This window comes from Canis lupus, chromosome 4, assembly GCF_048164855.1.
Source record: "Canis lupus baileyi chromosome 4, mCanLup2.hap1, whole genome shotgun sequence".
NCBI lineage: Eukaryota > Metazoa > Chordata > Mammalia > Carnivora > Canidae > Canis > Canis lupus.
The window spans coordinates 29,817,307-29,840,522 of record NC_132841.1 but is presented as its reverse complement, the minus strand read 5'-3'; the positions used below and the strand labels follow the sequence as shown (position 1 = coordinate 29,840,522).

The 23,216-nt window shown below is 61.3% G+C and overlaps 1 protein-coding gene across 1 annotated transcript in view; it reads left to right on the top strand.

The window, feature by feature from the left end:
* Positions 1–23,216, top strand: part of ZCCHC24 (zinc finger CCHC-type containing 24) — a 57,755-nt gene that overhangs the window by 33,165 nt on the left and 1,374 nt on the right. Inside the window, exon 3 of the mRNA XM_072823775.1 lies at positions 16,290–16,454. Coding sequence (XP_072679876.1) covers positions 16,290–16,454 — 165 coding nt within the window. The remainder of the gene's footprint in view (positions 1–16,289; positions 16,455–23,216) is intronic.

Here is a 23,216-nt window from a genome sequence, read left to right as displayed (position 1 = left end):
CGTCTACCACCGTTGCCTGCTGCCCAGTGACGGCCAGTCCCCCCTCCATCTATCGCTGCCAGTCGCAGGCCCTGCTGTCACTCTCCCCCGACCACCAGAAAAGAGGGGGGTCCCTCTGACCCCCATAGCTATGCAGCATGATGGATGCCACCCAACCTCAGAGTTGTTCTGGACTCCTGCCTCTCCCTCCTCAGGGCCAGCCTGAGTCTGGGGGACCCCCCTGCTGCTCCTCCCCAGACCATACCAGCAGCTCCTCCCTCACTGGCGCTGGCGTCCTCAGGCGCAGCTGGAGACCTTCCTGAAATGCCGAGCTAATCTTACCCCCAACCCCGCCCCGCCACCCGATTTCAAGCCCTTCCCTGGTGCCCCTGTGGCTCCCGGATGACCATCCGACGCTACAGGGCCGTCCCGGAGCCTGTGTGGTCTGGCTCCCCGGAAGCTCCCTGTGCTTCCTGCCACCCAGCCCCTTCCAGGAGAGCAAGCCTGTCCCCTGCTGCCCTTGGTCTTCAGCTGGCCCTTCCTGCTCTCCGTGGCCTCCTCCCCAGCCTCCTGGTCCTGTGCTCTTGAAACACAGGCTCTGCCGTCCAGAGCACATCTCTCAGTGTGCAGATCACCGTTCGAGGGTGTGACTCTTCCCAGGTAATTTGGCAGGTGTTTCTTGAGCGTCTGGTGTGCGCCAGGCACGGTTCCCGGGCCTAGGGACCTCCCATGGGGAGCGAAAGGACACGAGGGGAGTGCAGCTCACACCTCTGTGGCGTGACAGGCAGTAAAGAGGTAGATACAAGCGCAGGTGCTCCGGGGGCAGGTTGGCCTCAGCTGGGGTTTCCGGGGACAGCTCCTGGGGACAGAGGGAGCAAGGAGCCGGCGATGGGAGAGGTCTGCGGGAAGGGCGGTCCTGGCGGAGGGAACAGTAGGAACGCGGCCCTGAGGTGCTGGGCCTGTTGGAGGAAGAGCCGGAAGGCCAGAGCGGCCCTCCTGGCGGCCCCAGCTCACAGGGCGGGCTGCTGGGGAGGAGAGGGCTGAGGCACGGGGTGAGCAAGCCCCCCGCGCTGCTCTCCCTGCTCTCACCTCCCCCCCAGCTGGGCAGCCTTCCTCTGGGGGACATAGATGGGCGCTTGTCTCGGGAGCCCCCTCCCCTCCCCCTGCCCCTCCGAACACTCGCAGTGGGGACAGGAAGTGTCGGCCCTCGCCTCCCAGCTGCCCGGGTGGGATGCCACCGAGCGGGCCGGCCTGCCCTAGGAGGGACAGAGCCCCTATTGAGCTCAGTCTCTGGCCCGGCGGAGACAATAGCCACACTGAGGACCAGGAGCATCAGCCGGCAGGCGCGTCCAGGAAGTCGCCAGGCTGCTGCCCGCGCCCCCTCCCGGCCCCGGCCTCCCCAGCCCCCTCTGACTTTTTTCCTCTAGCTACTTTTTTCAGGCTGGTAGTCAGGTCCAAAATGGTCACTTTGTCCTTCCCCTCCTCCCCAGAGGCTCCCTCCGCTGTGCCAGACCCGTGCTGGGCCCCGGGATCGGAGAAGAATCTACACGGTCTCTCCCCCTGGGTGGGTGGGTGGGGGGGGGGGCGAAGACGAGGCAACAGATGCATGAGCCGAGGGGGGCACCCTGTGTGCCACCTGGGGAGATGCACAAAGCGCCGTGGCCCGCAGTCGGCAAGGCGGTACCTGCACAGGGAGGGCTGGTGGGGAAGGCTTCCTGGAGGAGGCGTCGTAGTTCTAAAGAGCTCCTGCACCCAGCGTCGTGTTGTGAAGGCCTGACAGCCGTGCGGCGCAGGCAGGGCAAGACTAGCTCTGTTATGGGCCCAGAGGTGGAGGGAAGGATGGTGTCTGCCTCACGGCAAGCCGGAGCCCATGCCGGGCCTCGAACCCTGGCTGCTTCTCCAGCCTGTGCGGCCCGCCTGCAGAGCAGCTGCACCTCAGGGGACGAGGCCAGGAATGCCAGCACGGGTCATATGTACCGTCAGCCCCAGCCCATGGGCACAGTGAGGCGGGCACCCCTCCCCCCCCCCGCCCCAAGCACACGGTCCTCGCCTGGAGAGTCCTCCTCTGCGAGCAGGCCTGGCCTTCCGGGCTCTGTTCCCTCCTCTCACTGACACAGGGAGACGGCGGCCTGGGCAGGGAGGGGGCTGGTCGCAGGTCACAGGGCACGCTGGTGGCGACGTGCTGGGATGGGGTGAAGGCTTCCGTGGTGAGGCTTCAAAGCTGGGACAGGCCCCGGGTGTGGCCCCCCACCGTGAAGAGGAGACCCCGCCGGGCCAGGGTGGCACCTCATTGTCTCAGAAATACAACTATTTGAATGAGATGCTTGTTTTTTCCCTTCCCACCTGACCGTAGGCTCCAGGGGGCCGGGGTTCTGGGCGTCTCGTAAGCCACCCTGCTCCAGCACCTCGTGGGTACTTGGCACTCAGTACGTGAAGTGTTGGGGGCGTGAGCGGAAGACCCTGTGGCGGGAGGGGTAGATGCACACAGTGACCGTCCTCAATCCCTCCCCCACTCCAAGGCTGGTTGTCTGGCCACCCCCTGGCCCGCAGAGGACAAGTGGGACCCCCGGGGACCCCCCAGCCCCCAAACTGGTCACGTACATCGTGCCAGGACGTGATAAGCACCCAGCCGAGTCGAGGTAGTACCTGAGCTTCCTGTGGGGAAACTGAGGCCCAGAGAGCCACCGCAGTGAGCTCGCAGGGGAGTCTTGCAACCCGGGCAGGGAGCTGAATCAGAATCTCCTGACCTGTGGGCACGCAGCCTGGCCGCCAACCCCCACCTCTGTGGCTCAGGGACCGACCTCTCCCAATGGCCGGGCCCCTGGGAGCTGTGTGGCAGTGCCAAGGCAAACAGCGGTGGTGGCGGTAGGGGCCGGAGGAGCCTGGAGGTCCTGAGTTCCTCTGCTCTCCTGAACAGGCAGGGCCAGAGCCCCACGCAGCCAGGCCCCCTGCTCCCTTCATTGTTCCCGGTGATAGTTTCCAGATGCCGAGGAGTCACAGGTTTGGGGCTGAGCCAGGAGAGCCAGGCCAGCCCTCCCCCAGCACCCTGCCGCCACCTCCACCACCGCCGGTCCTGCTTCCAGAGAGATGGCCCTGCCTCCCACCGCAGGCTCTTGTCCCGCTCCAGCCGGGCAGTGTCCCCGTCCTGCCGTCAGCCAGCTCCATTCCCGGTCCGGACCCTGACTTCCCGTATGGCTTGGGCTGGTCTTCCGTGTGCCTCAGTTTCCAGAGCTATAGAATGGGCACGTGGGGAGGGGGACAGGGTAGAGAAGACAGCATCTGACGGCCGCTCCCTGCTCTAACACTGTTATCAGTGTCATCTAGAGCAGTGGTTCCCAAAGTGGGTCCTGCGACTGACAGCATCAGCGCCATGAGGAACTTGTTAGGGATGTGGATTCTCAGGCCCAGACCTATTGATTCCAAAGGTCTAGGGATGGGAGCAGCAGCCTATGTTATAGTGAACCTGCCTCCCCCCTCACCTGCCGCCACCCAGATGGTTCTGAAGCAGACTCGAGCCTCAGAGACAACCTGTGCTCTAGAATTACGAGCTCGGGCACCCAGAGTCGGGGGAATGAAATGCAGACTTCTCAGCTGTGTGGCTCTGGAAATGAGCCTTAGTTCCCTGGTAAGGAAAATGGATCGATACACCTGCCCCTGTGCTGGTCAAATGGGACAGTCAGCGCCGGTCAGCCTGGTTCCCACTCTTCTGGCAGAGACAATCCTCGAGGGCAAGTCCCTCTGTCTGGCTCATGCCACCACGTCAGCACTTTGAAGGATCTGGCTCAGAACCCCAGCAGAGGGGCCCGTGCACAGGTTGTGGGGCCCTGGTGCTGCCTGGGGGGGAGCTGTGGCCCAGAGCGACGAGATGAGCCCCCCGGGGTGCAGCGATCAGAAGGGTCCTTGCAGGCAGGATGGGCAAGGAAGGGGTCCAGGGGGAAGCTTGCACTGGATCGGGTTGGGAGACGAGGTGTTCCAGGTGGGAAGACTGGTGTGCACGATGGCGATGTGAGAATGAACCACAGTCGGCCCCCCACGCCGCCTTCAGGAACGGTACACGTGCTCCTTCCTCCCTTCTCAGGGCACCGGAAGGGCTGTCGTCTTGTGGAGCTGCCCATGGACAGGGGCAAGGACACCCCCAAGGTCTACCCCACTAAAATCAGAGTGGAGGCCATCTCTGGGAGGCGTGTGGTGCTGTGGGAGTCAGCCAGGCCTGGGTGTGGATCTGCTGCCTCCTGGCTGTGTGACCTCGGGCAAACCTCCCTGTCTCTCTGTGCCTTGGATTCCTCACTGGAGGGGGCAGAGCGAAGATGGGATGGCTGGTGGAGGTGACGCTGCCCGTAGGCGGGAGCTGTGAGGGTGTTACAGCTGGGACCTGGGGCCCCGGGAGGGGAAGGGAGCATGTGGGGGCATAAAGCAGAGCTCCTCCAGAGCCACGCTGCGCTGAGCACTCTTGCCTCCGGGGACCGTGGGGAAGGGATGGTTTTGCAGACTTTCTGCAGCCCTGGGTGAGGAAGCAGAGTCCGCCGCAGTCTGGGCTACGGGGGGTGAGAAATGGGGGCTTGCTGCCTCCCTGTGAACCTTGGGGGAAGTAACATAAGAGCGGCTCTTCCTCTGCTAGGCCTCCTCCCTGAAGGGGAAGAGCGCAGGTAGGCTTGTGCCTTGCAGCGCCCATTAGAGGCACAGGTACGCATGCCTGCGCACACACGTACACTCGTGCCCACGTGCACACCCACCCTCCTGCCCGCAGCCCATTCTCTCTGCTTTCCGACACCTTCTGACGCCGTGGAACCAGGGAAAAGCTGGGAGATACCTGGGCAGGCCCACAGGAGCCTCTTAACCTCTGCTGTGCCCGTCGCGGCTGCACAGGTGGCCGTGAATGCGGTCCATGGCCTTCGGGGCCTCACTTGGCAGTGAGGAAGTTGGACAACGGCCAACGAGCCTGGAGTTCAAAGCCTGGCTTTTACTTGCTGGGTGGCCCTGGACAGGTGACCAAGCCTCCCTGGGCGTCCGTTTCCTCATCGAGAAACGGGGCCACGATGAAGCGACCGCGGGTCGGGTGCGTGGTGGGCGCCGGCATGTGGTGGACGCTCGGCACGCGCCTCTCCGGTCTGCGGTGGCCGCGGTGTCCCGAGCAGCTCAAGCTCCAGCACCCACCTGCTGGGTGTTCTCAGGGGTGGGCGGTTTGCTTCTCTTTCTACCCCTCAGTGGCCAGATGAGGAGATGGAGGCCCAGAGAGAGGAGGGATGGTGTGAGGACCCAGCCGAGGCTGGAGGTGGGCCCCGCAGCCTCCCTCCAGGCAGCCGTGGGAGCCCCAGCCCTGGCTCCTGCCACAGTGGCCCCAAACTGCTGACTTCAGCGTTTCACCGGCCACGGCAGATCAGATTTCTTTTCTGGCTCTCGGCCACCCTCCACACCCTTCCCCCATCGCTATTTTGAGCTGAGTTCCCCTGTCCCCTCCTCCCAGGGCTGTGGACCTCGTACCAAAGCCTCATCCCAGGTGAAGACCGGCCCCTGGCATCCTACCACCTTCCCGTCCCCCAGCAGCGCCCCTGGGCTTAGCGCAGAGCCTTCCTCCAGCAGGTGGGGCTGGGCCGGCCACATCTGCCCTGGGCTGGCATGGGACGGCCTCAGATGCGGAGCCGGGGACCAGCCTGAGGGAGTGCTGCTGCCGGCCTGAGGTGGCCCTCCAGAGTGGTCAGGGCGGCCCAGGCGGGGCGTCCTGCGAGGGGAAGGGCCCAGTGTGTCCTTAGCCCGGGCCCGCACACTTCACCCGTCATGGGCCCTGCGCCTGCCAGTGTCCCCGTCAGCGGCTCGTGTGCTCTGGGCCCCACCCAGGGTGCCCCGGGGGGGCGGGGAGCGGGGGATACGAAGGGCTCCGCTGTCCACGGCCCACTTACAGACGAGCGGGAATGGTTAAATTCGGGACGAGATCTCTGGCCTGCTGGACAATCCCTGGCATGCTGGAGGCAGGGTCAGGGCGGGACATGACCCGCAGCCAAGCGAGTGGGGCCGACCACAAGGGCCCCTGGGAGTGTAGGGAGCCGGAGCCTTCTCTGGGGGAGGCAGTGGGAGGGCCCTCGGCTAGGGCAGGAGCCTGCGGGCTCAGAAGCCGGGATGAGCACCTCCAGGAAGGCAGTGACCTGCCCGGGATCGGGATCGGGATCAAGGAGGCCAGAGGGCGTGGCCTCGGAGCCTGGCCGCAAGGGATATGGGGGCACGCAGCAGGTAGACAAACCTTTGGGGCTTTGGGGCATCGGGAACAGCGTGAGCAAAGCCCTGGGGCGGGCGTGGGGGGTGAGGAGGAAGACACAGCATTTGCAGAAAATGATTTTGTGGACGTTGAGCGCAGGTCTTGTAGGAGGGAGTAGCTGCCACTATGGTTAGGAGATCCTCAGGGCCCCAGGGCGGGGGGGAAGGGGCCCCGAAAGCCTTAGGTGTTTTTGCATCAGTCCTGCAGGGGGGTGGGGGGGTGTCGAAGCTCCCCAGGGGGAGACGGCCCAGCTGAACCCAGGCTGTGGCTGCTGCGGGAGAGGGGGCGCAGTCAGAAGAAGGGGCTCGCGGGCAGCCGGGCCACCCATACAGGGCTGGCGAGGAGCCCCGGACGCACCCTGACCCCATAGCTACGGGCAGCCCGCGGGGCGGCCGCGAATCTTCCATCCATCTCCTCCGGCGGCCGCGGGCTGGGCCGCGGTTCTCTCCGCAGTCACACGACGGGAGGAAAATCCAGACCTTTTGCAGTCGCTCTGATTCGGATGTTTTTCACCCTCCGGACCGGCCCCTCTTCCCCTCCCCGCCCCCGAGCTCCGATTGCGGGTTTGCTGGTGGAGGGACGCCAGGGGCAGGAAGCAGATAACCCAGGGAGTGGTTGTTCATGTGATTAAAAAGCCTTTGCTTTCCAAAAAGTTTAGCCCCAAAGTGCTTCACGCTGCCCCGCCTCGGGGTGGGGCTCGGGGCTCCGGGTTTCTGCGCCTGCGGGGCTGGGAGCTGGAGCGTGGGGGGCGCAGGGGGCCTCGGGCTCCACTCTCCCTTGGAGTGGCCTCGTCCTGTCACTGTCACTGCCCGGTCCTCTCCTCCAGACCCTTGGCTCCCCCCCCCCCGCCCCGCCCCGTCCCTATTCCCGACGCCTCTGCCTCCCTCGCCCTGCCTCTCTCTGCGCCCCCCGCGCCTGCCTTCCCCTCTCCTCTCCGTGGCCCGTCCCTCCTCTCTCCACCCCCGCCCGTGCCCCCTCCCCAGGCTTTTCCTGAGACCTTTTCCTGGCACTGTGAAAGCTTCCATTGTTCCTCGGCACTTTGACAAACCCTAGTGTTGTGGAATCGGAATCGGGATGGCATTTTTGCGGCGGCAGCTCGGGGCTGGGAACGGGGCGGGAGGGGTGACAGGAGGCATGGCTTTCTGGGCCCCTGCTGGGCTGTGGCAGGAACCCAGAGGCGGGGAGGGGGCCGGGACGCCCGTGCGCAGACAAGGGGGCCCTTGAGGCTCCAGAGGAAGCCCAGAGTGGCCTCTCCGGCGTCCTTCCTCCCTCCCGGCAGCCTGCGGGCCGCACGGCCCAGCCCACCTGTCCCTCTGATCCTGCTTCCTCTGGGGCCTCCGTGCGGCCTGCAGCTGCCTGGCCCCGGCTGCCGAGGCTGGGGCGGCCCTCCTGCCTGCCTCCACGGGCCCTGTGTGTGGACACGTGAGTGCGGGGGTCTTCGGAGAAGTGTGGGTCTCAGAGTCTGGGCCCACTGCCTCCGGGGCGAAGTCCTGCCCCCTCCCGGGCCTCGACTCCTGTGTCCGTCATTAGGGTGAAGAGTGCTGATTTTGTGCGGCTGTTGCATCGATTAGAGGCAATCCCGAGTGTCACACCCTGGCTCCGTGCCTGTCACCTGGGAGGGAGAAGCGTTGCCTCTGCCTGAGGATGCAGAGTGTTTCTACAGGTGTGCGTCCCACTCGGGCCGGAGCCTGGGAGTGTGTGGTTGACGACGTCCGTGACCAGGTGCGGGCCGCGGTCGGAGAAGGAAGGGTCACGGGGCTGACCCCTCTGGAAGGCTCCACCGTGAGAACGTTCCTCATCCGTCTCTCTGGAATGTTCCACAGGGCCCGGTGCAGAGTAGATGCTCAATAACCCGTAGTTGAATGAGTGAGTAATTGAGGAGGTGCCAGGGCTTGGAGTCAGATGTGGGGTCGTGTTCTGAGGAACAGGCTTGTGCTCTAGTTTTCTCACAGCCACATCATGGGGAGGCAGTGCATGACGAGGGCGTGTTGCTTCGGGGCTAGCACACCGGGTTCCAGCCTCGACTCCTTGGCTGTGGGGCCCGGCCCCGGTTGCTTGCCTTCTCTGGGCCACCGTTTGCTCTTCCGTCAAATGGAGACGCTGTGGTTGGGAAGCGGCTGGCACGGAGTAGATGCTCATGAAACGTCGGTGTCTGTGCTCCTCCAGGACAACCTCCTGACCCGCAGGTGAGGAAAGTGGTGATGAGCTTGGGAGAACCAGGGCCCAAACGCGGGCCGCGGGCCCTATTCAGCCCCTATTCAGCCCCTATTCAGCCCACATCGCCCAGGCTGGGGACAGCAGCCTGAGGAAGGGGGGCTGGAGAGATGAGGATCCAGAAGAGGGGCAGTGCCTCTTCTGGGGAGGACCCCCAGCATCCAGAAAGAGTCCCTAGAACCCTCTTGAGGTCTCCAGGAAGGGCCAGCAAAGCTGCACAAAGGGCCCTGGGACTATGACGCGGCCACCCCTGCCTCCGCGTGGAAACGTGTCTTGCACCCCTGAGACCCACCCAGGGCTCTTCCTCTCTCGACTCTGGGCCAGGAGCACCTCGGGCACCCGGCCGCAGGAGAGCACGCAGACAGGGTGGGACAGGGAGCCGCAAGGAGCCCATCTGTTCCTTATTTCCTCCCCCTGCTCCTCCTGGCTACGGCCCTCGCCTCTCAGCTGGACACACCGTGGGCCGGCCTAGTGCTGCGCCGCACAGAGCGGGGCGTGTGTGAGGCTGCCAGGCACACATTGACTTACAGACCTCGGGGAGGAAAGCGACCCCGCCCAGCAGTTGGTGCCACCCTCATTCTGGAGATGCGGAACCTGAGGCCCAGAGAGGGGAAAGGATGCCCCCTGCCGCAGGCCAACCAGCAGGCCAGGACCCGTGACAGTAGCAGCCGAGTCCCGTTTCTCCCTGTCCCGGCGGGGCGGGTTCCGTATCTCTGTGCAATCCCGGCAGGTGGCTGGGCACGGAGAGAGTGGGCTTGAGTCCGACGGCTTGGGTTCAGGTGCAGACTCTCCGACGTGCTGGCAGTGTGGCCTTGGGCAAGTCGTCGTAACCTCTTCATGCCTCAGTGTTCGAGGCTGAGACCGGGGACAGATTAGGCTTGGCTCACAGGATGCTGGTGGGAGCCCGGAGCGGGGCGGTTACTCTGTCGCACGCAGAGCTTGGCTGGCCACAGGCTGCTCTCTCAGGCGGGCAGGGGTGGTACGGCCAGGGCGGGAGCGAGGCCTGCGGCCGGGGCGCAGCCGGAGCCCCATCCCCAGAGAGCGAGTGGAGGCTGTGCCTCCTGGGGCAGAGCCTGGCGCTGGAGTCCCGACGTGCAGGGGGCACAGCCTCAGCAGGCCCACCCCGCTGCCCTCTCCCAGGCAGGGTCCCCGGGACCCGCCACTGCCAGCCACCAAAGGCAACGATGTCCCCGCCCTGCAAAAGGGCCTCAATCTCAAGGGGGTGAAGACGAGAGCAAGCTTCGCCGTCTGGGCTTACTCGCTCTGGGTGGGACTCCAGGGAGACTGGCCGAGTGACCAGCCGGGCTCTATGTCATGTGACAGGTGTGGGTATTGCCCAGCTGACCTCAAAAGTGGAGGGAGCGGATGGGATGGAGGAGGTGGGGAGTCGGCCCCGTGGCTGGGGCAGGGCAGCTCTAGGACACAGGCCCGCAGAACCAGGGTCGGCCAGTGTCCAGCACGCAGGCCCCAGGGCCGCACCTGGAGGGGGCCGGAGGCGCGGAGCTGCCATCGCCACGGGGTTGCCATCACCTTGGGAGAGCATAGGGCGCCCCCTCGTGGGCAGGAGCGGCTGGCAGGCCAGGGAGTCCCGTCAGAGTCCCCCCTACTCCCTGAGGACATCTCAGTAATTAGAATAGAGAATTGGGGGGGCCCCGGGGGGCTCAGCAGTTGAGCATCTGCTTCGGCCCAGGGCGTGACCCTGGGGTCCCGGGATCGAGTCCTGCATCAGGCTCCCCGCATGGAGCCTCTGTGTGTGTGTCTCTCTCTCTCTCTCTCTCTCTCTCTCTCTGTGTCTCTCATGAATAAATAAATAAAATCTTAATAAGAAAAAAAAGAATAGAGAATCCTGTCTGCTGGAGGCAACCTCCCGACACTTCTGTTTTCCTGTGAGTCCTTTGCGTGCCCACTTTTCCTTTTCACAGTTTCGCTCTGGGGAGCAGTCTATATCCGGTCACTGGTCCGGCTTTCTTTATAAACATTTTCCGAAACTCTTAAAAAAAAAAAACCCTTCTCATAAGTATTTCAGTGTTTTGCTGTCGATCATCCGAGGGCTGTAGAGTCACAGAGGGAACCAGAGCATCGGAGTTGAACATTTAGCCCATTCGAGTTCTGCACGTCGTAAACTGCCCTGGGATGAACATTCTGGAACACCCTCCTGGGTCCACGTCTCTGGTCATTTCCTTAGGACGGTTGCCCGGAAATGGATTTGCTGGGGGAATGGACATTTCTAAAAGTTTGAAGGCTTGTTGCCAGTTGTGCTGTCAGAATCCAGTAGGAAGTACACCTGTTGGGCCCCACTCCCAGCCAGTGTCTGAGAGGTGCCCCCTCCGCACCTGCTGGTCGGTCTTCACCAGCAAGAAGGGTTGGGGCGCTACACAGGTGGAAGTGCCCCAAGGTAACCTGGTCCAACTGCCTGGCCAAGAAAGGTCCCCTCGGCAGCCTCCCTGATAGTTGTTTACCCGGCCCCCTGCTTGCATGCCCCCAGGGACAGGGAGCTCACCACCTTACCATCCATCGTAAGAAATCTCATGAGCTGTTGGGGAAAAAAAACCACACAGAGCTGTTCTGAGGAAGCGCCCAGATAGTGTCAGCATCGTCCACATCTCTTCCCCAAAGGCCGGCTTGCCTGGATGGCTCCTCCCACAGCCCACCCAGCTTTGCTCTCGCTGCTCCTTGTCCCGGGTCCCCCTTCCACCTCCGCTGCAGCCACTGCTGCCCACTTCCCAGGCTGCCCTCCGCAGGGGTCCTAGCCACCGCCTGGAGGTCAGAGGCTCCAACCCCGCCTCCCACCTCAGTCCCTGGTCTGCTGTGTGTCCTCGGGGAAGTCGCCTTGCCTCTCCGGCCCCCAGAGGGCCTGTGTGTGCGAGGAGGGGTGGTGTCCGAGCACCAGTGAGCGTAGCCCGGGCTGCTGGCTGATGCGATTCCCCAGAGGGGTACGTGGCAGGGGCCCGGGTCAAGAGAGCAGGTCAGGCCTGGCATCCTTCCCAGCCAGGGCGGGTGGCGGCCCCTAGAGCCGTCGGCAGTCAGCGTCTGTTTCATGTTGGAGTTTATGAGAAGAGGCCGGCCTTTCTGGGAGGAGGCAGAGGGAAAGTGTGGGGGGTAGAGAAGCCTTTGTTCCATCAGAAATTCCTCCTCCCTTTGGCCCTGCCCTACTCTGTAAGCATAAACAGTGTTGGAATAAAGTCCTTCCAGGAAGCGCCTCCTCGCTGCTGAGCCGAGAGCTGCCTGCTGCCTTTCCCTCTGCACCCACTGCCTCTTCACCCCCGCCCTGCCCTCCCTGTCTCCCTTCTGCCCCAAGGAGGGCAGAGCCACCGGCTGGGCTGAGCAGAGGGACTGGGGGCTTTCTCCTCCTGAGCCCAGGCCTCAGCTTCGTGGTGGGCACATACTTAGGGGTGAGGGACAGCAAAGGCAAGCCAAGCGGAGCCTTGCGGAAAAGCCCGCCGGGCCTAGTCCTGCTCCTCGCACGCTGGAAGCTCTTTGGCAAGTGCGGCCCCTTCTCCGTACCTCCATTTGACCATCTGTTAGGTGGCTGAGGATATTCCTTGCCCCAGGGGTTATGGGAAGCGTTGAGTAGCAGCCCGACAGACTGTGGAGCCCTGCGCACAGGTGGCGCCTCATAAGCGTCCTGCCCTCTTTGGCCTGCCCTTTGTTCTTCCCAGCAGCACCTGCAGAGCTCCCTTGGCCGTCCTCTATCTTTCTTGGTTTCTCTCTGAAAATTCCAGAAGGTGAAAACACCTAACGCAGTCCCTTTGTGGCTTGCCACCTCCCCTGCCAACCGGGGAGAGCGGGCCCACTCTATGCTGCGGAGCTTTCCTCCTGTGATTGGCCTGGTCTCAGCCCCAGCCTCTGCCTCACCCCGAATGCAGCCGCTCCCAGCTCCGGCAGAGAATCCTACGGAAGTTGGCTGGTGGTCGGTGAGCACTTGTCCAGGCACCACGCTGACGCCATCGTGTGTGTGAATGCATCCCATCCTTCCAGCAGCCCCGGGAAGCCGGCCCTTACCGCCACGCGAGGCTTCCTGATGAGGAAACCAAGGCCCAGAGAGGTTGGGTGGCTTACAGAGGGGACCCCGATAGTCCAGGCAGAGGCGGAAGGCCATCACCGGCATCTGGCTGTGAGCCCCGTGGTATGAGCCGCGTCCCGTGCAGCGGGGTGTCCGAGCGAGGCCCTCCCAGGGTGCTGAGGACATGTGGTCCCACAGAAGGCAGGAGCCCCTGTCCCTGGGCCTGCCCTGCCGTTCACACTCCCTGACGGACACCTCCAGAATGGCTGGTTTTCCAATTACACGGCGTGGTGGCGCTTCCCGACCCTCCCCCACTCCCTCCGGTCATCGGTCATCGGCCTGCTTCTGTCCTTGGTGCACGCTCGGTGTCATCTGTTCCCCTGTGAGTTTCCTTTCCATTTCTGAAGCGGAGCTTCTTTGGGAACCAAACCGTCAGCCCCGGCCCAGTCCCCACCCTTGACTCTGCTGAGTGCCGCCTGCCCTTTGCACGGGCTGCAGGGCCTGTCCTTTGTGAACCAAGAGGCCTGTGGAACCAGATCGCAGCGTGGGCCTGGCTGGCGATGGCCCCTACGTGTCCCCCCTTCAGTCAAGGAGTCAAGCCCTGCCATGGCGGAGGCACCCCATGCCTACCTGTCATTCCCCTTTTAAACGTAGGTGGCTTTACTCATGGAGACACAGGGGAGAGAGTTTCCAAAGTACTTCTTTCAGGATCGCTGAGGAGGGGAGGCCACAGAAGCTAAGGTTGCTGAGAAGGGGTGCGTTCCAGGCCCCAGGTAGGACAGAAGGTGCCAGGAGGGGTCAGAGGGCGCGCTGCACACCCGCTAACTTGCAACCAGCAGAGCTCGAATTGCCTTCGGAGGCATGAGACAGCCCCCCCACTGCAATTTGGAGCCTGGACGCTGACCGCACCCCGAGTGCTCCCCTTGGCACACCCAGCCTCCCCCGCAGACCTGCCAGTGCCGAGAGCCAGCCCTGCCTCAGAGTTCGGACTGAACCTCCTCCCCGCCATATCACGGCTGCCAGGGAGGCCAGTAAGGATCCAAAAGACATTAGGCAGCAGGCCCAAGAGGCCGGGGCAATATTGTTGTCACTTTCTAAATTAGATTTACATGCTCAGCGCATATGTCCCCTTTCGGTGTTTTGCCTTGAAATTCCAGCAGGCCGTCACCAAGTGGTGGTACCGGCCCCTGGGACCAAGACACGGTTCGCAAAGGAAGCAGTTATCATTTTATATGCTGCTGTTGCTCTGCGTTAGTAAGTCATGGTAATAACTAACACTGCTCGTTTACTTTCATGTATCGGGCACTGTTCTAAGCGTTTCCCACGTGTCAGCTCGGTTAATCCTCAGAACAGCCTTATATGGTAGTCCCCGTCCCTATCCTTGGGAAGTCACTTGCCCAAGATCACGAAGCTAGGATTTGGACCTAGAGTCTGTGCGCTTAACCTTCATGCACTACTTGCTAAATGGGCGATTATCCAGAGAAACATTACTGTGGAAACAGGTCACCCCGGAGCCCAGAGCTTCTTAAACTGGACGTAATGGCTCATGGATGCCCTGGGGCTCGTCAAGATGCAGATCGTGATTCGGTAGCTCTAAGGTGGAGCCCAAGAGTCTGCCTTTCTCGCAAGCTCCCAGGGGATGCCGCCGACGCCCGTCTAGAACCCACACTTGGAATAGTCCGGCGTGGAACCTGCGTGTGAGCCTGTCTCGGGCCCAAAGTCTGCAAGCACCAAGTAGGTGACGTAAATGCAGGGAGCAGCTGGTCAGCATCGAGATGACGCTCCCGAGCTTCAGCTGATGGTCACCGCCAAGATTTCTGGACCAAGGTGGTCATATTTCTTTGTGAAATCTTCCGTTTTCAAATACCGGGGTAATGAATCCGATTTTACAAAACACCCTGCAGCTTGTGCAGGCGTGTTCGTAGCAGCGTATTATCCATAACGGCCAAAAATCAGAAACCACCCAAATGCCTGTCGTCTGATGAATGAGAAAATAAAGCATGGCGAATCCCTACCATGGGATATTATTTGGCGACAAAAGGGAATAAAGTACTGATAGGTGCTCCCACCTGGATGGACGTTAAAAGCACTACGCTGAGTGAAAGAAGCCAGGCACAGGAGGACAATTACTGTATGATTTCTTTTTTTTTTTTTTTAAGATTTATTTATGATAGACATAGAGAGAGAGGCAGAGACACAGGCAGAGGGAGAAGCAGGCTCCATGCAGGGAGCCTGACGTGGGACTCGATCCCAGGACTCCAAAGAGACGCTAAACTGCTGAGCCACCCAGGGATCCCCTGTACGATTTCTCTCTCTTTTTTTTTTTGTTTTTGTTTTTTTCGTTTTTTTTTTTTTTCGTTTTTTTTTTGTTTGTTTGTTTTTTGTTTTTTCGATTTCTCTTAAAGGACTGCTTAGAACGGGGAAATCTGCAGTAGGGTAAGAAGGTGGAGGTAGTCTGTCCAGGGACTGTTAACAGATACAGGGTTCTTTCGGGGGAGGGACAAAATGTTCTAAAATTAGCTTGTAGTGACGGTTGTAAAGCTCTGTGGGTATATTAAAACCCACCGTAAACCTTATCTGGTTGAAATGTGGGGAGTGTGAGAGTCCGTATCTCACTAAACTGTTTAAAACAAAAACAGAAGACACCAAGCAGGAGAGAACTAGTCTCTTTAATAGATAAAGCGCAGTGGCAAATCAACAAGAAAAATAACAAACCCCAGCAGGGAAAAAAGATTGCAGAGGACACACAGCAACACTTAGCAAAGGAAACGCGACGGTTCTCAAATGCATGTGCAATTCTCTGTTGTTTGTAATGAAAGACGTCCAGGTCCAAGGCACTGGGAGAAGATTTTCTCCCTGTCAGATTGGCGACGGTGGAAACTTCTGGAGAGGAGACGGGACAGGAAGTCGGTACCCCTGCGGCCTGGTGGCGCGGGGGCCAGTGCCAACTTGTCGTGACCTTTAAAAATTAAAAGTGCACGTACCCATTGGCTCTGCAGTTTTGCTTCTGAGAATTTATCCCACCCGTGTCCGCTCAAATGTGCAAGATGTCTCACACACACATACACACACACACACACACACACAATCATTCGTTTTCGTTGTAGGATCATCTGTAATAGCAGCCGAAGGGTGGAACAACCCAGAGGCTCCGTGGTGGCACCTGGCAAATGCTGTGGGTCTGTGTGTCGTGATGTGGGGCAAGATGTACCATCACGTCTCTTATAATAGTAACATGCCTGAGATCGACGGTTGAGTAAAACGGGGAAGGCATAGACCTGAGTGTGTGATGCGCCCCTCCACGAGGGACAGGGATGCGTGTGCACCCGTGTGTTTGTTAGTGCAGAGCCCGCCCCGGGGTGGGGCGTAAAGGACAGGAGCACGGCCTCCAGGCTGGGAGCCAGGGGCCAGGAGACGCCTCTTCGCTGCTGCACAGCGGGTGGCCTACTTGTGGCCGTGCTGCCTCGCCAACGACCCTGGAAGCCACACCACCGTGTGGGCCAAAGTGCACCTGTATGCAGGTGCATGCGACCCCTAGCTGCCTTTTTATGACGTGAGCCAGAGAAGTAATTCCTGGCCACCGTCCCGTACTTTGCTCCCTGAAACCTAGAAAAGAGGTGTGTCATCCACCACCTCCCCTCTTCTCTGTCTCCCTGTGTGGGTCTCCCAGGCTCTGGATTCCTGTGCGTGCTCGGGGTGGGGGCCCTGGTGTTCCCTGGGTGGGGATGGACGGCACCTGCACGTGGGATGTGGAGGCCGATGGGAGGACTGGGGGGATCCCGTACGGGCATCGTTTTGGCCTGGTAGACCCCAATGCCCTGTGTTTTGCTTCCTGTCCTCTAGGCACGCCCCAAAGGCGAGGGTCTGACCCCGTACCAGGGCAAAAAGCGCTGTTTCGGCGAGTACAAGTGTCCCAAGTGCAAGAGAAAATGGATGAGCGGGAACTCTTGGGCCAACATGGGGCAGGAGTGCATTAAGTGCCACATCAACGTGTACCCTCACAAGCAGGTGAGCTGGGCGGGGTGGGAGGGCGGGGTGCGCAGCGGCTGGCGGGGCGCTCCGAAGGGCCTCGGTTTACTCCTGTGTGTGACGAGGATGAGACCAGATCTCTCCAGGTTGGCCCTTTGTTGGTCTCCTCTGAAATGGGAGTGGGAGAGGGAAGGAGGGAGGTTAAAGGTGCGAGTCCAACAAGGCCCTGAGACCGCAGACCCAGGTGAGTCCTGAAACGAATGACCTGGGCTTGCTGCTGCAGGGTGAGCGGGGATGTGGGGGCAGCAGGGCGCCGCGGAGAACGCGTGTCTTGTTCATTTGCTTGTCCCGTTGGCTCATATACACAAGACAGCCCGAGTGTGCCAGGCAGTGTGCACAGGGCTGGTGGCCATGCTGGAGGATGGCGGGGGTGGATGTGGTAAGGCAGCTCATCCCAGGCTGCAAAGAGGAGGCCCGTTTAATCTGGGACCTGAGGGATGGGAGGAAACTAGACCTATCACAAGTGGGGGACAGCCAGTAGGTGCAAATGCCCTGTGGCCTTACGGATTTGAGTGCTCAAGGCCCATACCTCCAGGAAGGATCAGGAGAGCAGAGCAAGAGGAACAGGGTGGGAAGCTGAATGGGATGCTTACCAGAGCCTTTGGGGCCACTCAAAACCCACAAGCAACAGAGCCTTCAGCTTTATTTTGAGATGATAATTCTGGTGGATGCAGACATTAGTGTTGGTTGGGCTGGTTGATCAAAGGTGAGCAGACCAGTGGGAAAGTCATGGCTGTGGTCCTGTGCATGCTGCAAAGAGGTGGCCTTGGACCTGGGTCGGACACCAGTATCACCGGCTTGGATGTGGCAGGCGAGGAGGTCAGGAATCCAGGAGAACAGTCACACCTGAGCTGATGGAGGTGTGCTTACTGAGGCGGGCAGCCCGGGCTGGGGGCAGGGCCGGGGGAGACCCAGTCGTCCCGGATAAAAGCAAGAGTTCTGATACAAGTGTTACGTTTGAGGCGTGCCTGAAAATCTAAGTCGAGTTGTCCAGAAGGCAGTTGGAGGTGTCACGTTGAAGCTCACCTGAGACATCAAGGTGGCTCCTACATCCTTGGGGATCATTGACCTAAAGGTATTTAGGGAGAGGATGAGGTTTCCTACAGCACGTAGACAAAGTGGATACAGCATTTCCCCAGACTGAGTGTTGCCAAATCCCAGCACTGAGGGTCAGATGGAGGAGAGGGATCCATCCAGGAGGACAGCAGGGTACAGAGTCCTGGAGGTCGGGGGGCGCCGTTCGAGGGGACAGGTGCGGCTGGTGCAGAGGTGTCAGCATCACTGCCATGGAGGAGTGCCCTTGAGATTTGGCAACAGGGAGGTGGCCCTCAAACTTCATGGGGCACCACTGTGGTGTGGAGATCCTGTTGGACTAGAGCTGGGGTCTGAGAGCCAGGAAGCCGATGCCCCCAGGTCAGGCGTGAGGGCGGAGGCAGGTGTGACTCACAGCAGACCTGTGCCTGGGGCCGTGGCCGAGCAGCCGGGATGGGGGATGAAGGCGTTTGTTGGGCTGGGCTGCAGCGGGAACACCGCCACTGCCCCCTCTCTCGAGGGGACCTGACTGTAGACAGAAGCAGAGGAATGGGGTGGTCGTGGCGGTAGGGCAGGTGGCGTCGAGGCTGGTACTACACAGATGGGAAGGCCAGGAGTGAGCTAGAGGCAAATGAGAGGGATCCAGAAGGAAGCAAAAGGCTGATGATATAGGGACAGCAGGACGATGCCTTACTGTGGGCCCAGGAGGGATGTGGCTGGTAGTTAGGGACGTTGGGGGCCCAGGAGGGAGGACGTGGCAGATAGGGAAGCTGGGGACTCTTCCCTTCCAAGGCTCTTCTCAGAGAAATGGGACAGGAGGTTTCCAACTATGAGGAGGGGTGTGGTGGCCCCTAGGGAAGGACGAGGGAGGGAGCCGTCCTCCTAGAGAAATCTAGCAGCATCCCAGGCCCCAGTCTCCAGTCTCAGTAGAGAGAACAGGTTTTTTTTTTTTTTTAAGATTTTATTTATTCATGAGAGAGAGACAGGCAGAAGCAGGCTCCATGCAGGGAGCCCGACATGGGACTCGATCCCGGGTCTCCAGGATCAGGCCCTGGGCTGAAGGCAGGGGCTAAACCGCAGAGCCACTGGGGCTGCCCGAGAACAGGTTTCTGAAGATCAAGTCCAGGGTGCGGCCCGAGGGTGCAGTGGGAGGGGTTACGCTGATGACATAGTGAAGGCACTGAGGAGCCAGAAGCTGAGTCACCAAGAGGGATGGCAGGGGGGCGGAGGAGGCAGGACGGGAAGGGAGGGGGGCTTCGGGGGCTTCGGGGATCTTGGGGAAGGCTCCCCTGAAGCAGTGATGCTGGCTGAGCTCTGATGGGGGGGTGCGGGAGGTGGGAGGGAGCAGCCCAGGGGGAGGGAACAGCATGTGCAAAGTGGGGAGGACAGGGTCAGGTACCAGGCCCTGGAGGAGCGGAGGGGTGAGGCGGAGGTTGGAGGCATGGCCGAGAATTTGGTCTTCACCCCACTCGGGCACACAGGGGAGCTGGCTGAGCAGATTCTCGTGCGTGAAACATTTGGTGGTTTTGTGCCCTCATGCTGGCTGGCCTCGCTGTCTCTGTTCACAGACCCCCTCCCCCCCACCAACGCTCTCTGTGGTTCCCATCAGCCACACTGTGACACGTGGACAAGTGGCCTCCAAGCTGGCCGTGGAGGTCAGGTGACCGGGGGTCTCCTCAGTGGTGGGTCCGGGTCCACATCCTAATGGCATCGAGGCCCGATGGGTGGGCCTGGTGTTTTAGGAGCACATCTGGGGTCCAGGGTAGGCAGTTTAAGGGACACATGGTGTCCTGGGTCCTGATTCCCTGGCAATTCCTGAGGAGGTCTGAGACCCCACAGTCCAAAAACACGTGTCCCACCATGTCTGAGTAGGAGCACAGCCCCTTCGGGGTTACAGTCTGCTGGGCACGGCACGGGCAGGGCCGCTCAGAGGGGCCGTTCCTTCTCCCACCGGACACGCTTCGTGGAGGGCTTCTCCAGAGCCAGCTGCGTGTCGGTGCTGGAGGAGGACCAGGCTCCAGGGCTGCCGGGCCTTCCAGGGTCTTCTCCGACTGCGGACACAGGGTTCGGTCAGGGTTAGCAGCTGGCATTTAGGGGAACTCCTGCGGGCTGCCGTTTGCTGAGCCCCGACACACCCCTCATGCGTACTCTGTCCCCAGACTGGGTGTGCTGTTCATCCCCGTCCCACGGGGAGAAAGAGCGGGGCCCTGGGAAGCCACGCAGAGTTGAACTTGCACCTGTGTTTGGAAACAGTCCGTTGGAGTATGGGGAGCCCAGGCAGGCGTCCGTACACATCCCCGCTTGGCCATATCGGCCACGGGTGTCCCAGAGCTCCCCCCGCCCCGGGGAGAAAGAGGAGGCAAGGCCGCAGGTGGATCCCTGTGGTGATGGGAGAGGGCAAGATTGGAAAAATTATGCCAGTACTTAATACCTGTCATCCTCTCAGCTACCCTGTGGGGTCAGCTCTGTTGTCTTCCCATTGTACAGAGGGGGAAACTGAGGCAAGCAGCATAAGTCAGTAGAGAAGCTTGGATTCATGAGGAAGGATCAAGTTTGGGGCCAAAGGGGGAGGGAGGCAGGGAGGCCAGGTCACATGGGGGACGGGGGAGGGGAGTTGGTAAGGCCCCCTTTCCTGCGGAGGCTCAGATGTACGGGGGGTTTGGCTGTGTGCTGGGGGCTGCACGGCTCGGGCCTTCTCCATGCTCACAGCCTCTGCAACCCGGCAGAGAGGCAGGGCCCAGCCCACAGGCCTGAGGCCAGGACACCTGCCCCCTCGCAGGGGCTCCGGCCTCCTGGACGCCTGCCCCTATTCCGCTCTCGCGTCCGGCTCCCACGAGGAGGCCCACGCTGGGCTCGTACCACCGCCTCCAGGCAGGCAGTGGCCTCACTGGCCTTGTCAGCTGCGTCCTGCAAAAGTCGATCTGAACACCGCCTCCCTGGCCCCCTGTGCCCACACGCGCACCCCGATGGTCAGGCTCAGCCCCTGGGTGGGTTCCCAGTCCCGGAGGAGCTTCCAAGAACACGTGGCTCTGCTCTTCCCGCCTCCCGGTCCGCCCTACTGTGCGCAGCTGGAATACTACGGCCCAGAGAGAGGAAGGGCTTGAGCAGGACCCCTCAGCCGGGCAGTGGTAAGGGGGCCATAGTTTCCCACCACCCCGCACCCCCATCTCCTCTCCTGGACTCCACGTGCTTCTCACCTGGGTCTTCTCCCTCAGGGAGATTATAGGCGAGGTGGGAACGGGGCGCCCCCACCCTACTCCCTGGCAATCAGGGGCCTTTGAAGAACTGAGAGGAGGACTTGGAGTCTCTGTCCCCAGCGCCCCGTGGTGGAGAGGGGCCGCTTTATTTCTCCCACCCCACCCCCCAAGCTCTGACCTGTGCAGCATCCATCCCCCGAGAGCCCTCCACTCCCCCCTGCTCCCTCCCCCGCCACATCTGTTTCCCGTCAGGCTCCAGCTGCAGCTCCCCTGCTCCCCAGGAGAAGAAAACACTGAAAGGCTCTGCCTCCCTGCTGGGGGTGGGGACGGCCTGGGCTGATCCATCCCAGCAGCTGGATATTTTCCCTCCTTGGAGGGTCAGCGGAGCCTGGACCCACCCACGGTGGGCAGGGGCCTGGATAGGGCCACGGCCAAGGAGGAGGGATGGTGTAGCTGGCTCCCTGGCCCCCAGCCTGCCCCCGGTCCCCCATCATGCTAACAGTAGCAGCAACAGTGTGGGATCAATACTGGCCGACCTCTGCCCGGGTAACTTTGCATGTGTTACCGGATTTATCCTTCATAACCACTTTTCATAGAAGAGAAATGAGGCACAGAGAGGTTAAATAACTTCTAGAGGCCGCACAGCCTTGCAGAGCTCTTTATGGCTATAAAGGGCTGTAACAAGTCCTGGCAGTTACTTCCCTCTCCATCATGCACACGCTGCACGTTAGGAAGCTCCCGCCCAGGTTACGGAATTGAGGTTCCAGAGGGGAAAGCTCTTACGGCTGGTCTCCCTGCCCAGGGGCTGCTGGTGGCCTTCCTGGGTATCTGGGAGAGCAGGTCGGGGGCCTCCCTAGGCCTTCCAGCTTGGAATCGAGGCTGCACCTTTCAGTGTCTGTTTCCCTGCTGGTGACCCTCGCCCGCGAGTGACCATGATGAGCAGCACGAATAGCTTTTATCTGCTCTGCTCTGCTCTACTCTTCCTCTTCTCCCAGTTGTAGTCACGACCCCGTGAGAAAAGTGTCACACGTCCCCTTTTGCAGATGGGGGGATGGAGGATGGGAGGGACCAGGTGGCTTGCCCGAGGTCGCACGGCTTGGAGGCCGTTCAAGCCCACGTCCCACACAAACCTGAACCCTTTCTCCTCTCCCCTGGCCAGGAAAGCCGGTCATCTCAAAGCCTCTTGGGACAAGGCCGAGGCTTCTGTCCTTTCTGCACCCGTCTTTCTGTGGCTTTAGGGAGCACAGAGATGGGTTTTATGACCCTTGGAGCTGCCCCTCCCTGGTCTCTGTGCTCACCTCCAGGAGCTCTGTGGCTCTTCCATTTCCCCACCTGCCCTGAGTGTCAGCTGCAGGCCAGGTAGTGCATGATGGGTCAGAAAAGCCAGTGCGCTACTTTTGAGAAGTCTGCCGTGTGCCCAGGGCTCCCTCCAGGACCATCTGTGGTCAAGGTCACTGACCCCCGGGGCTCCCTGGCCCCACAGCAGCCTGCGGTTCCTGCTCCCCCCTTCCTCAACCTTCAGCATGTGGGTCCCAGCTGTCCCCGACTGGCTTCCTTTGAGTCCCCCCAGATCCATGCAGGGGACCCTTCTGCAGGTGGGCGTTCTGAGCCGGGGCTTCGGCTGCCAGCCAAGAAACCATGTGCCTCAGGAGGTGTGCCTAATAGCCTCCATAAATTTTCCAGAGCAACAAGTCTTTGCTGGCTTTTGAGAGCCAGGATGGGAGGGAGAGCGGGAGCAGGAAGCTCCTGTGTCCCAGAAGTGTTCTCATGCACGCCTAACACTGCCTGGTTCACAAACATCTAGTCATCTGATTCCTCCCACTGCCCCGCAAACGAGGTGTCATGATATGGCCCACTTTACAGGTGTGGAAACTGAGGCCCCCTGAGGTCACCTAGGGAGTGAGTGGCATCACAGGTCAGGCAAGTCACCTCCCTTCTCTGGGCCTCTGTTTCCCTGTTAGGAAACCGTGAGGTTCCGCTCATGTAGCCACTCGGTGGGCAGGGCAAGCCCTGGGACGAGGGGCACTGGCTGCTGACCTCACAGAGCCGAGGCTCGTTTACCCCAAGCCCAAAGCCTGGGAATGACAAGTAGGGGCGAGGCGCTGGGTGAGCCGCAGGTCGGGAGCTGGGGGCTTGCGTCTTCCCTGCTCTGGGCCTTGGTCGCCTCGCCTGGGTGCTGTCCGGGCACTCCTGGCCTGCCTCTGTCCTGGGCTTTTGTGAGCTGCTGGGGTGGCTGCTCTGAGAGTCCTGGGGGGAGGAGGGCAAAGTGGTGCAAAGACGACTGGTGTCCGGGAGCCCCTCCCCCGGCCCAGCCCTGGGCCCCCCGGCTGTGCACCTGCCACAGGCCAGAGGTGGGAAGGGCCCGGGCCCCTAGGGACCACCTCTGTGACTCCGGGCTCTGTTTCCGCGACCCCCACCCCGTCTGTCTGGTGCTCTCTCTGTGCCTCGCTCTGCATCTGGCTTACTGTCCCCGCTTCTCTCTGTGTTTCTACCTTTCTCCCCACCGCCCCCT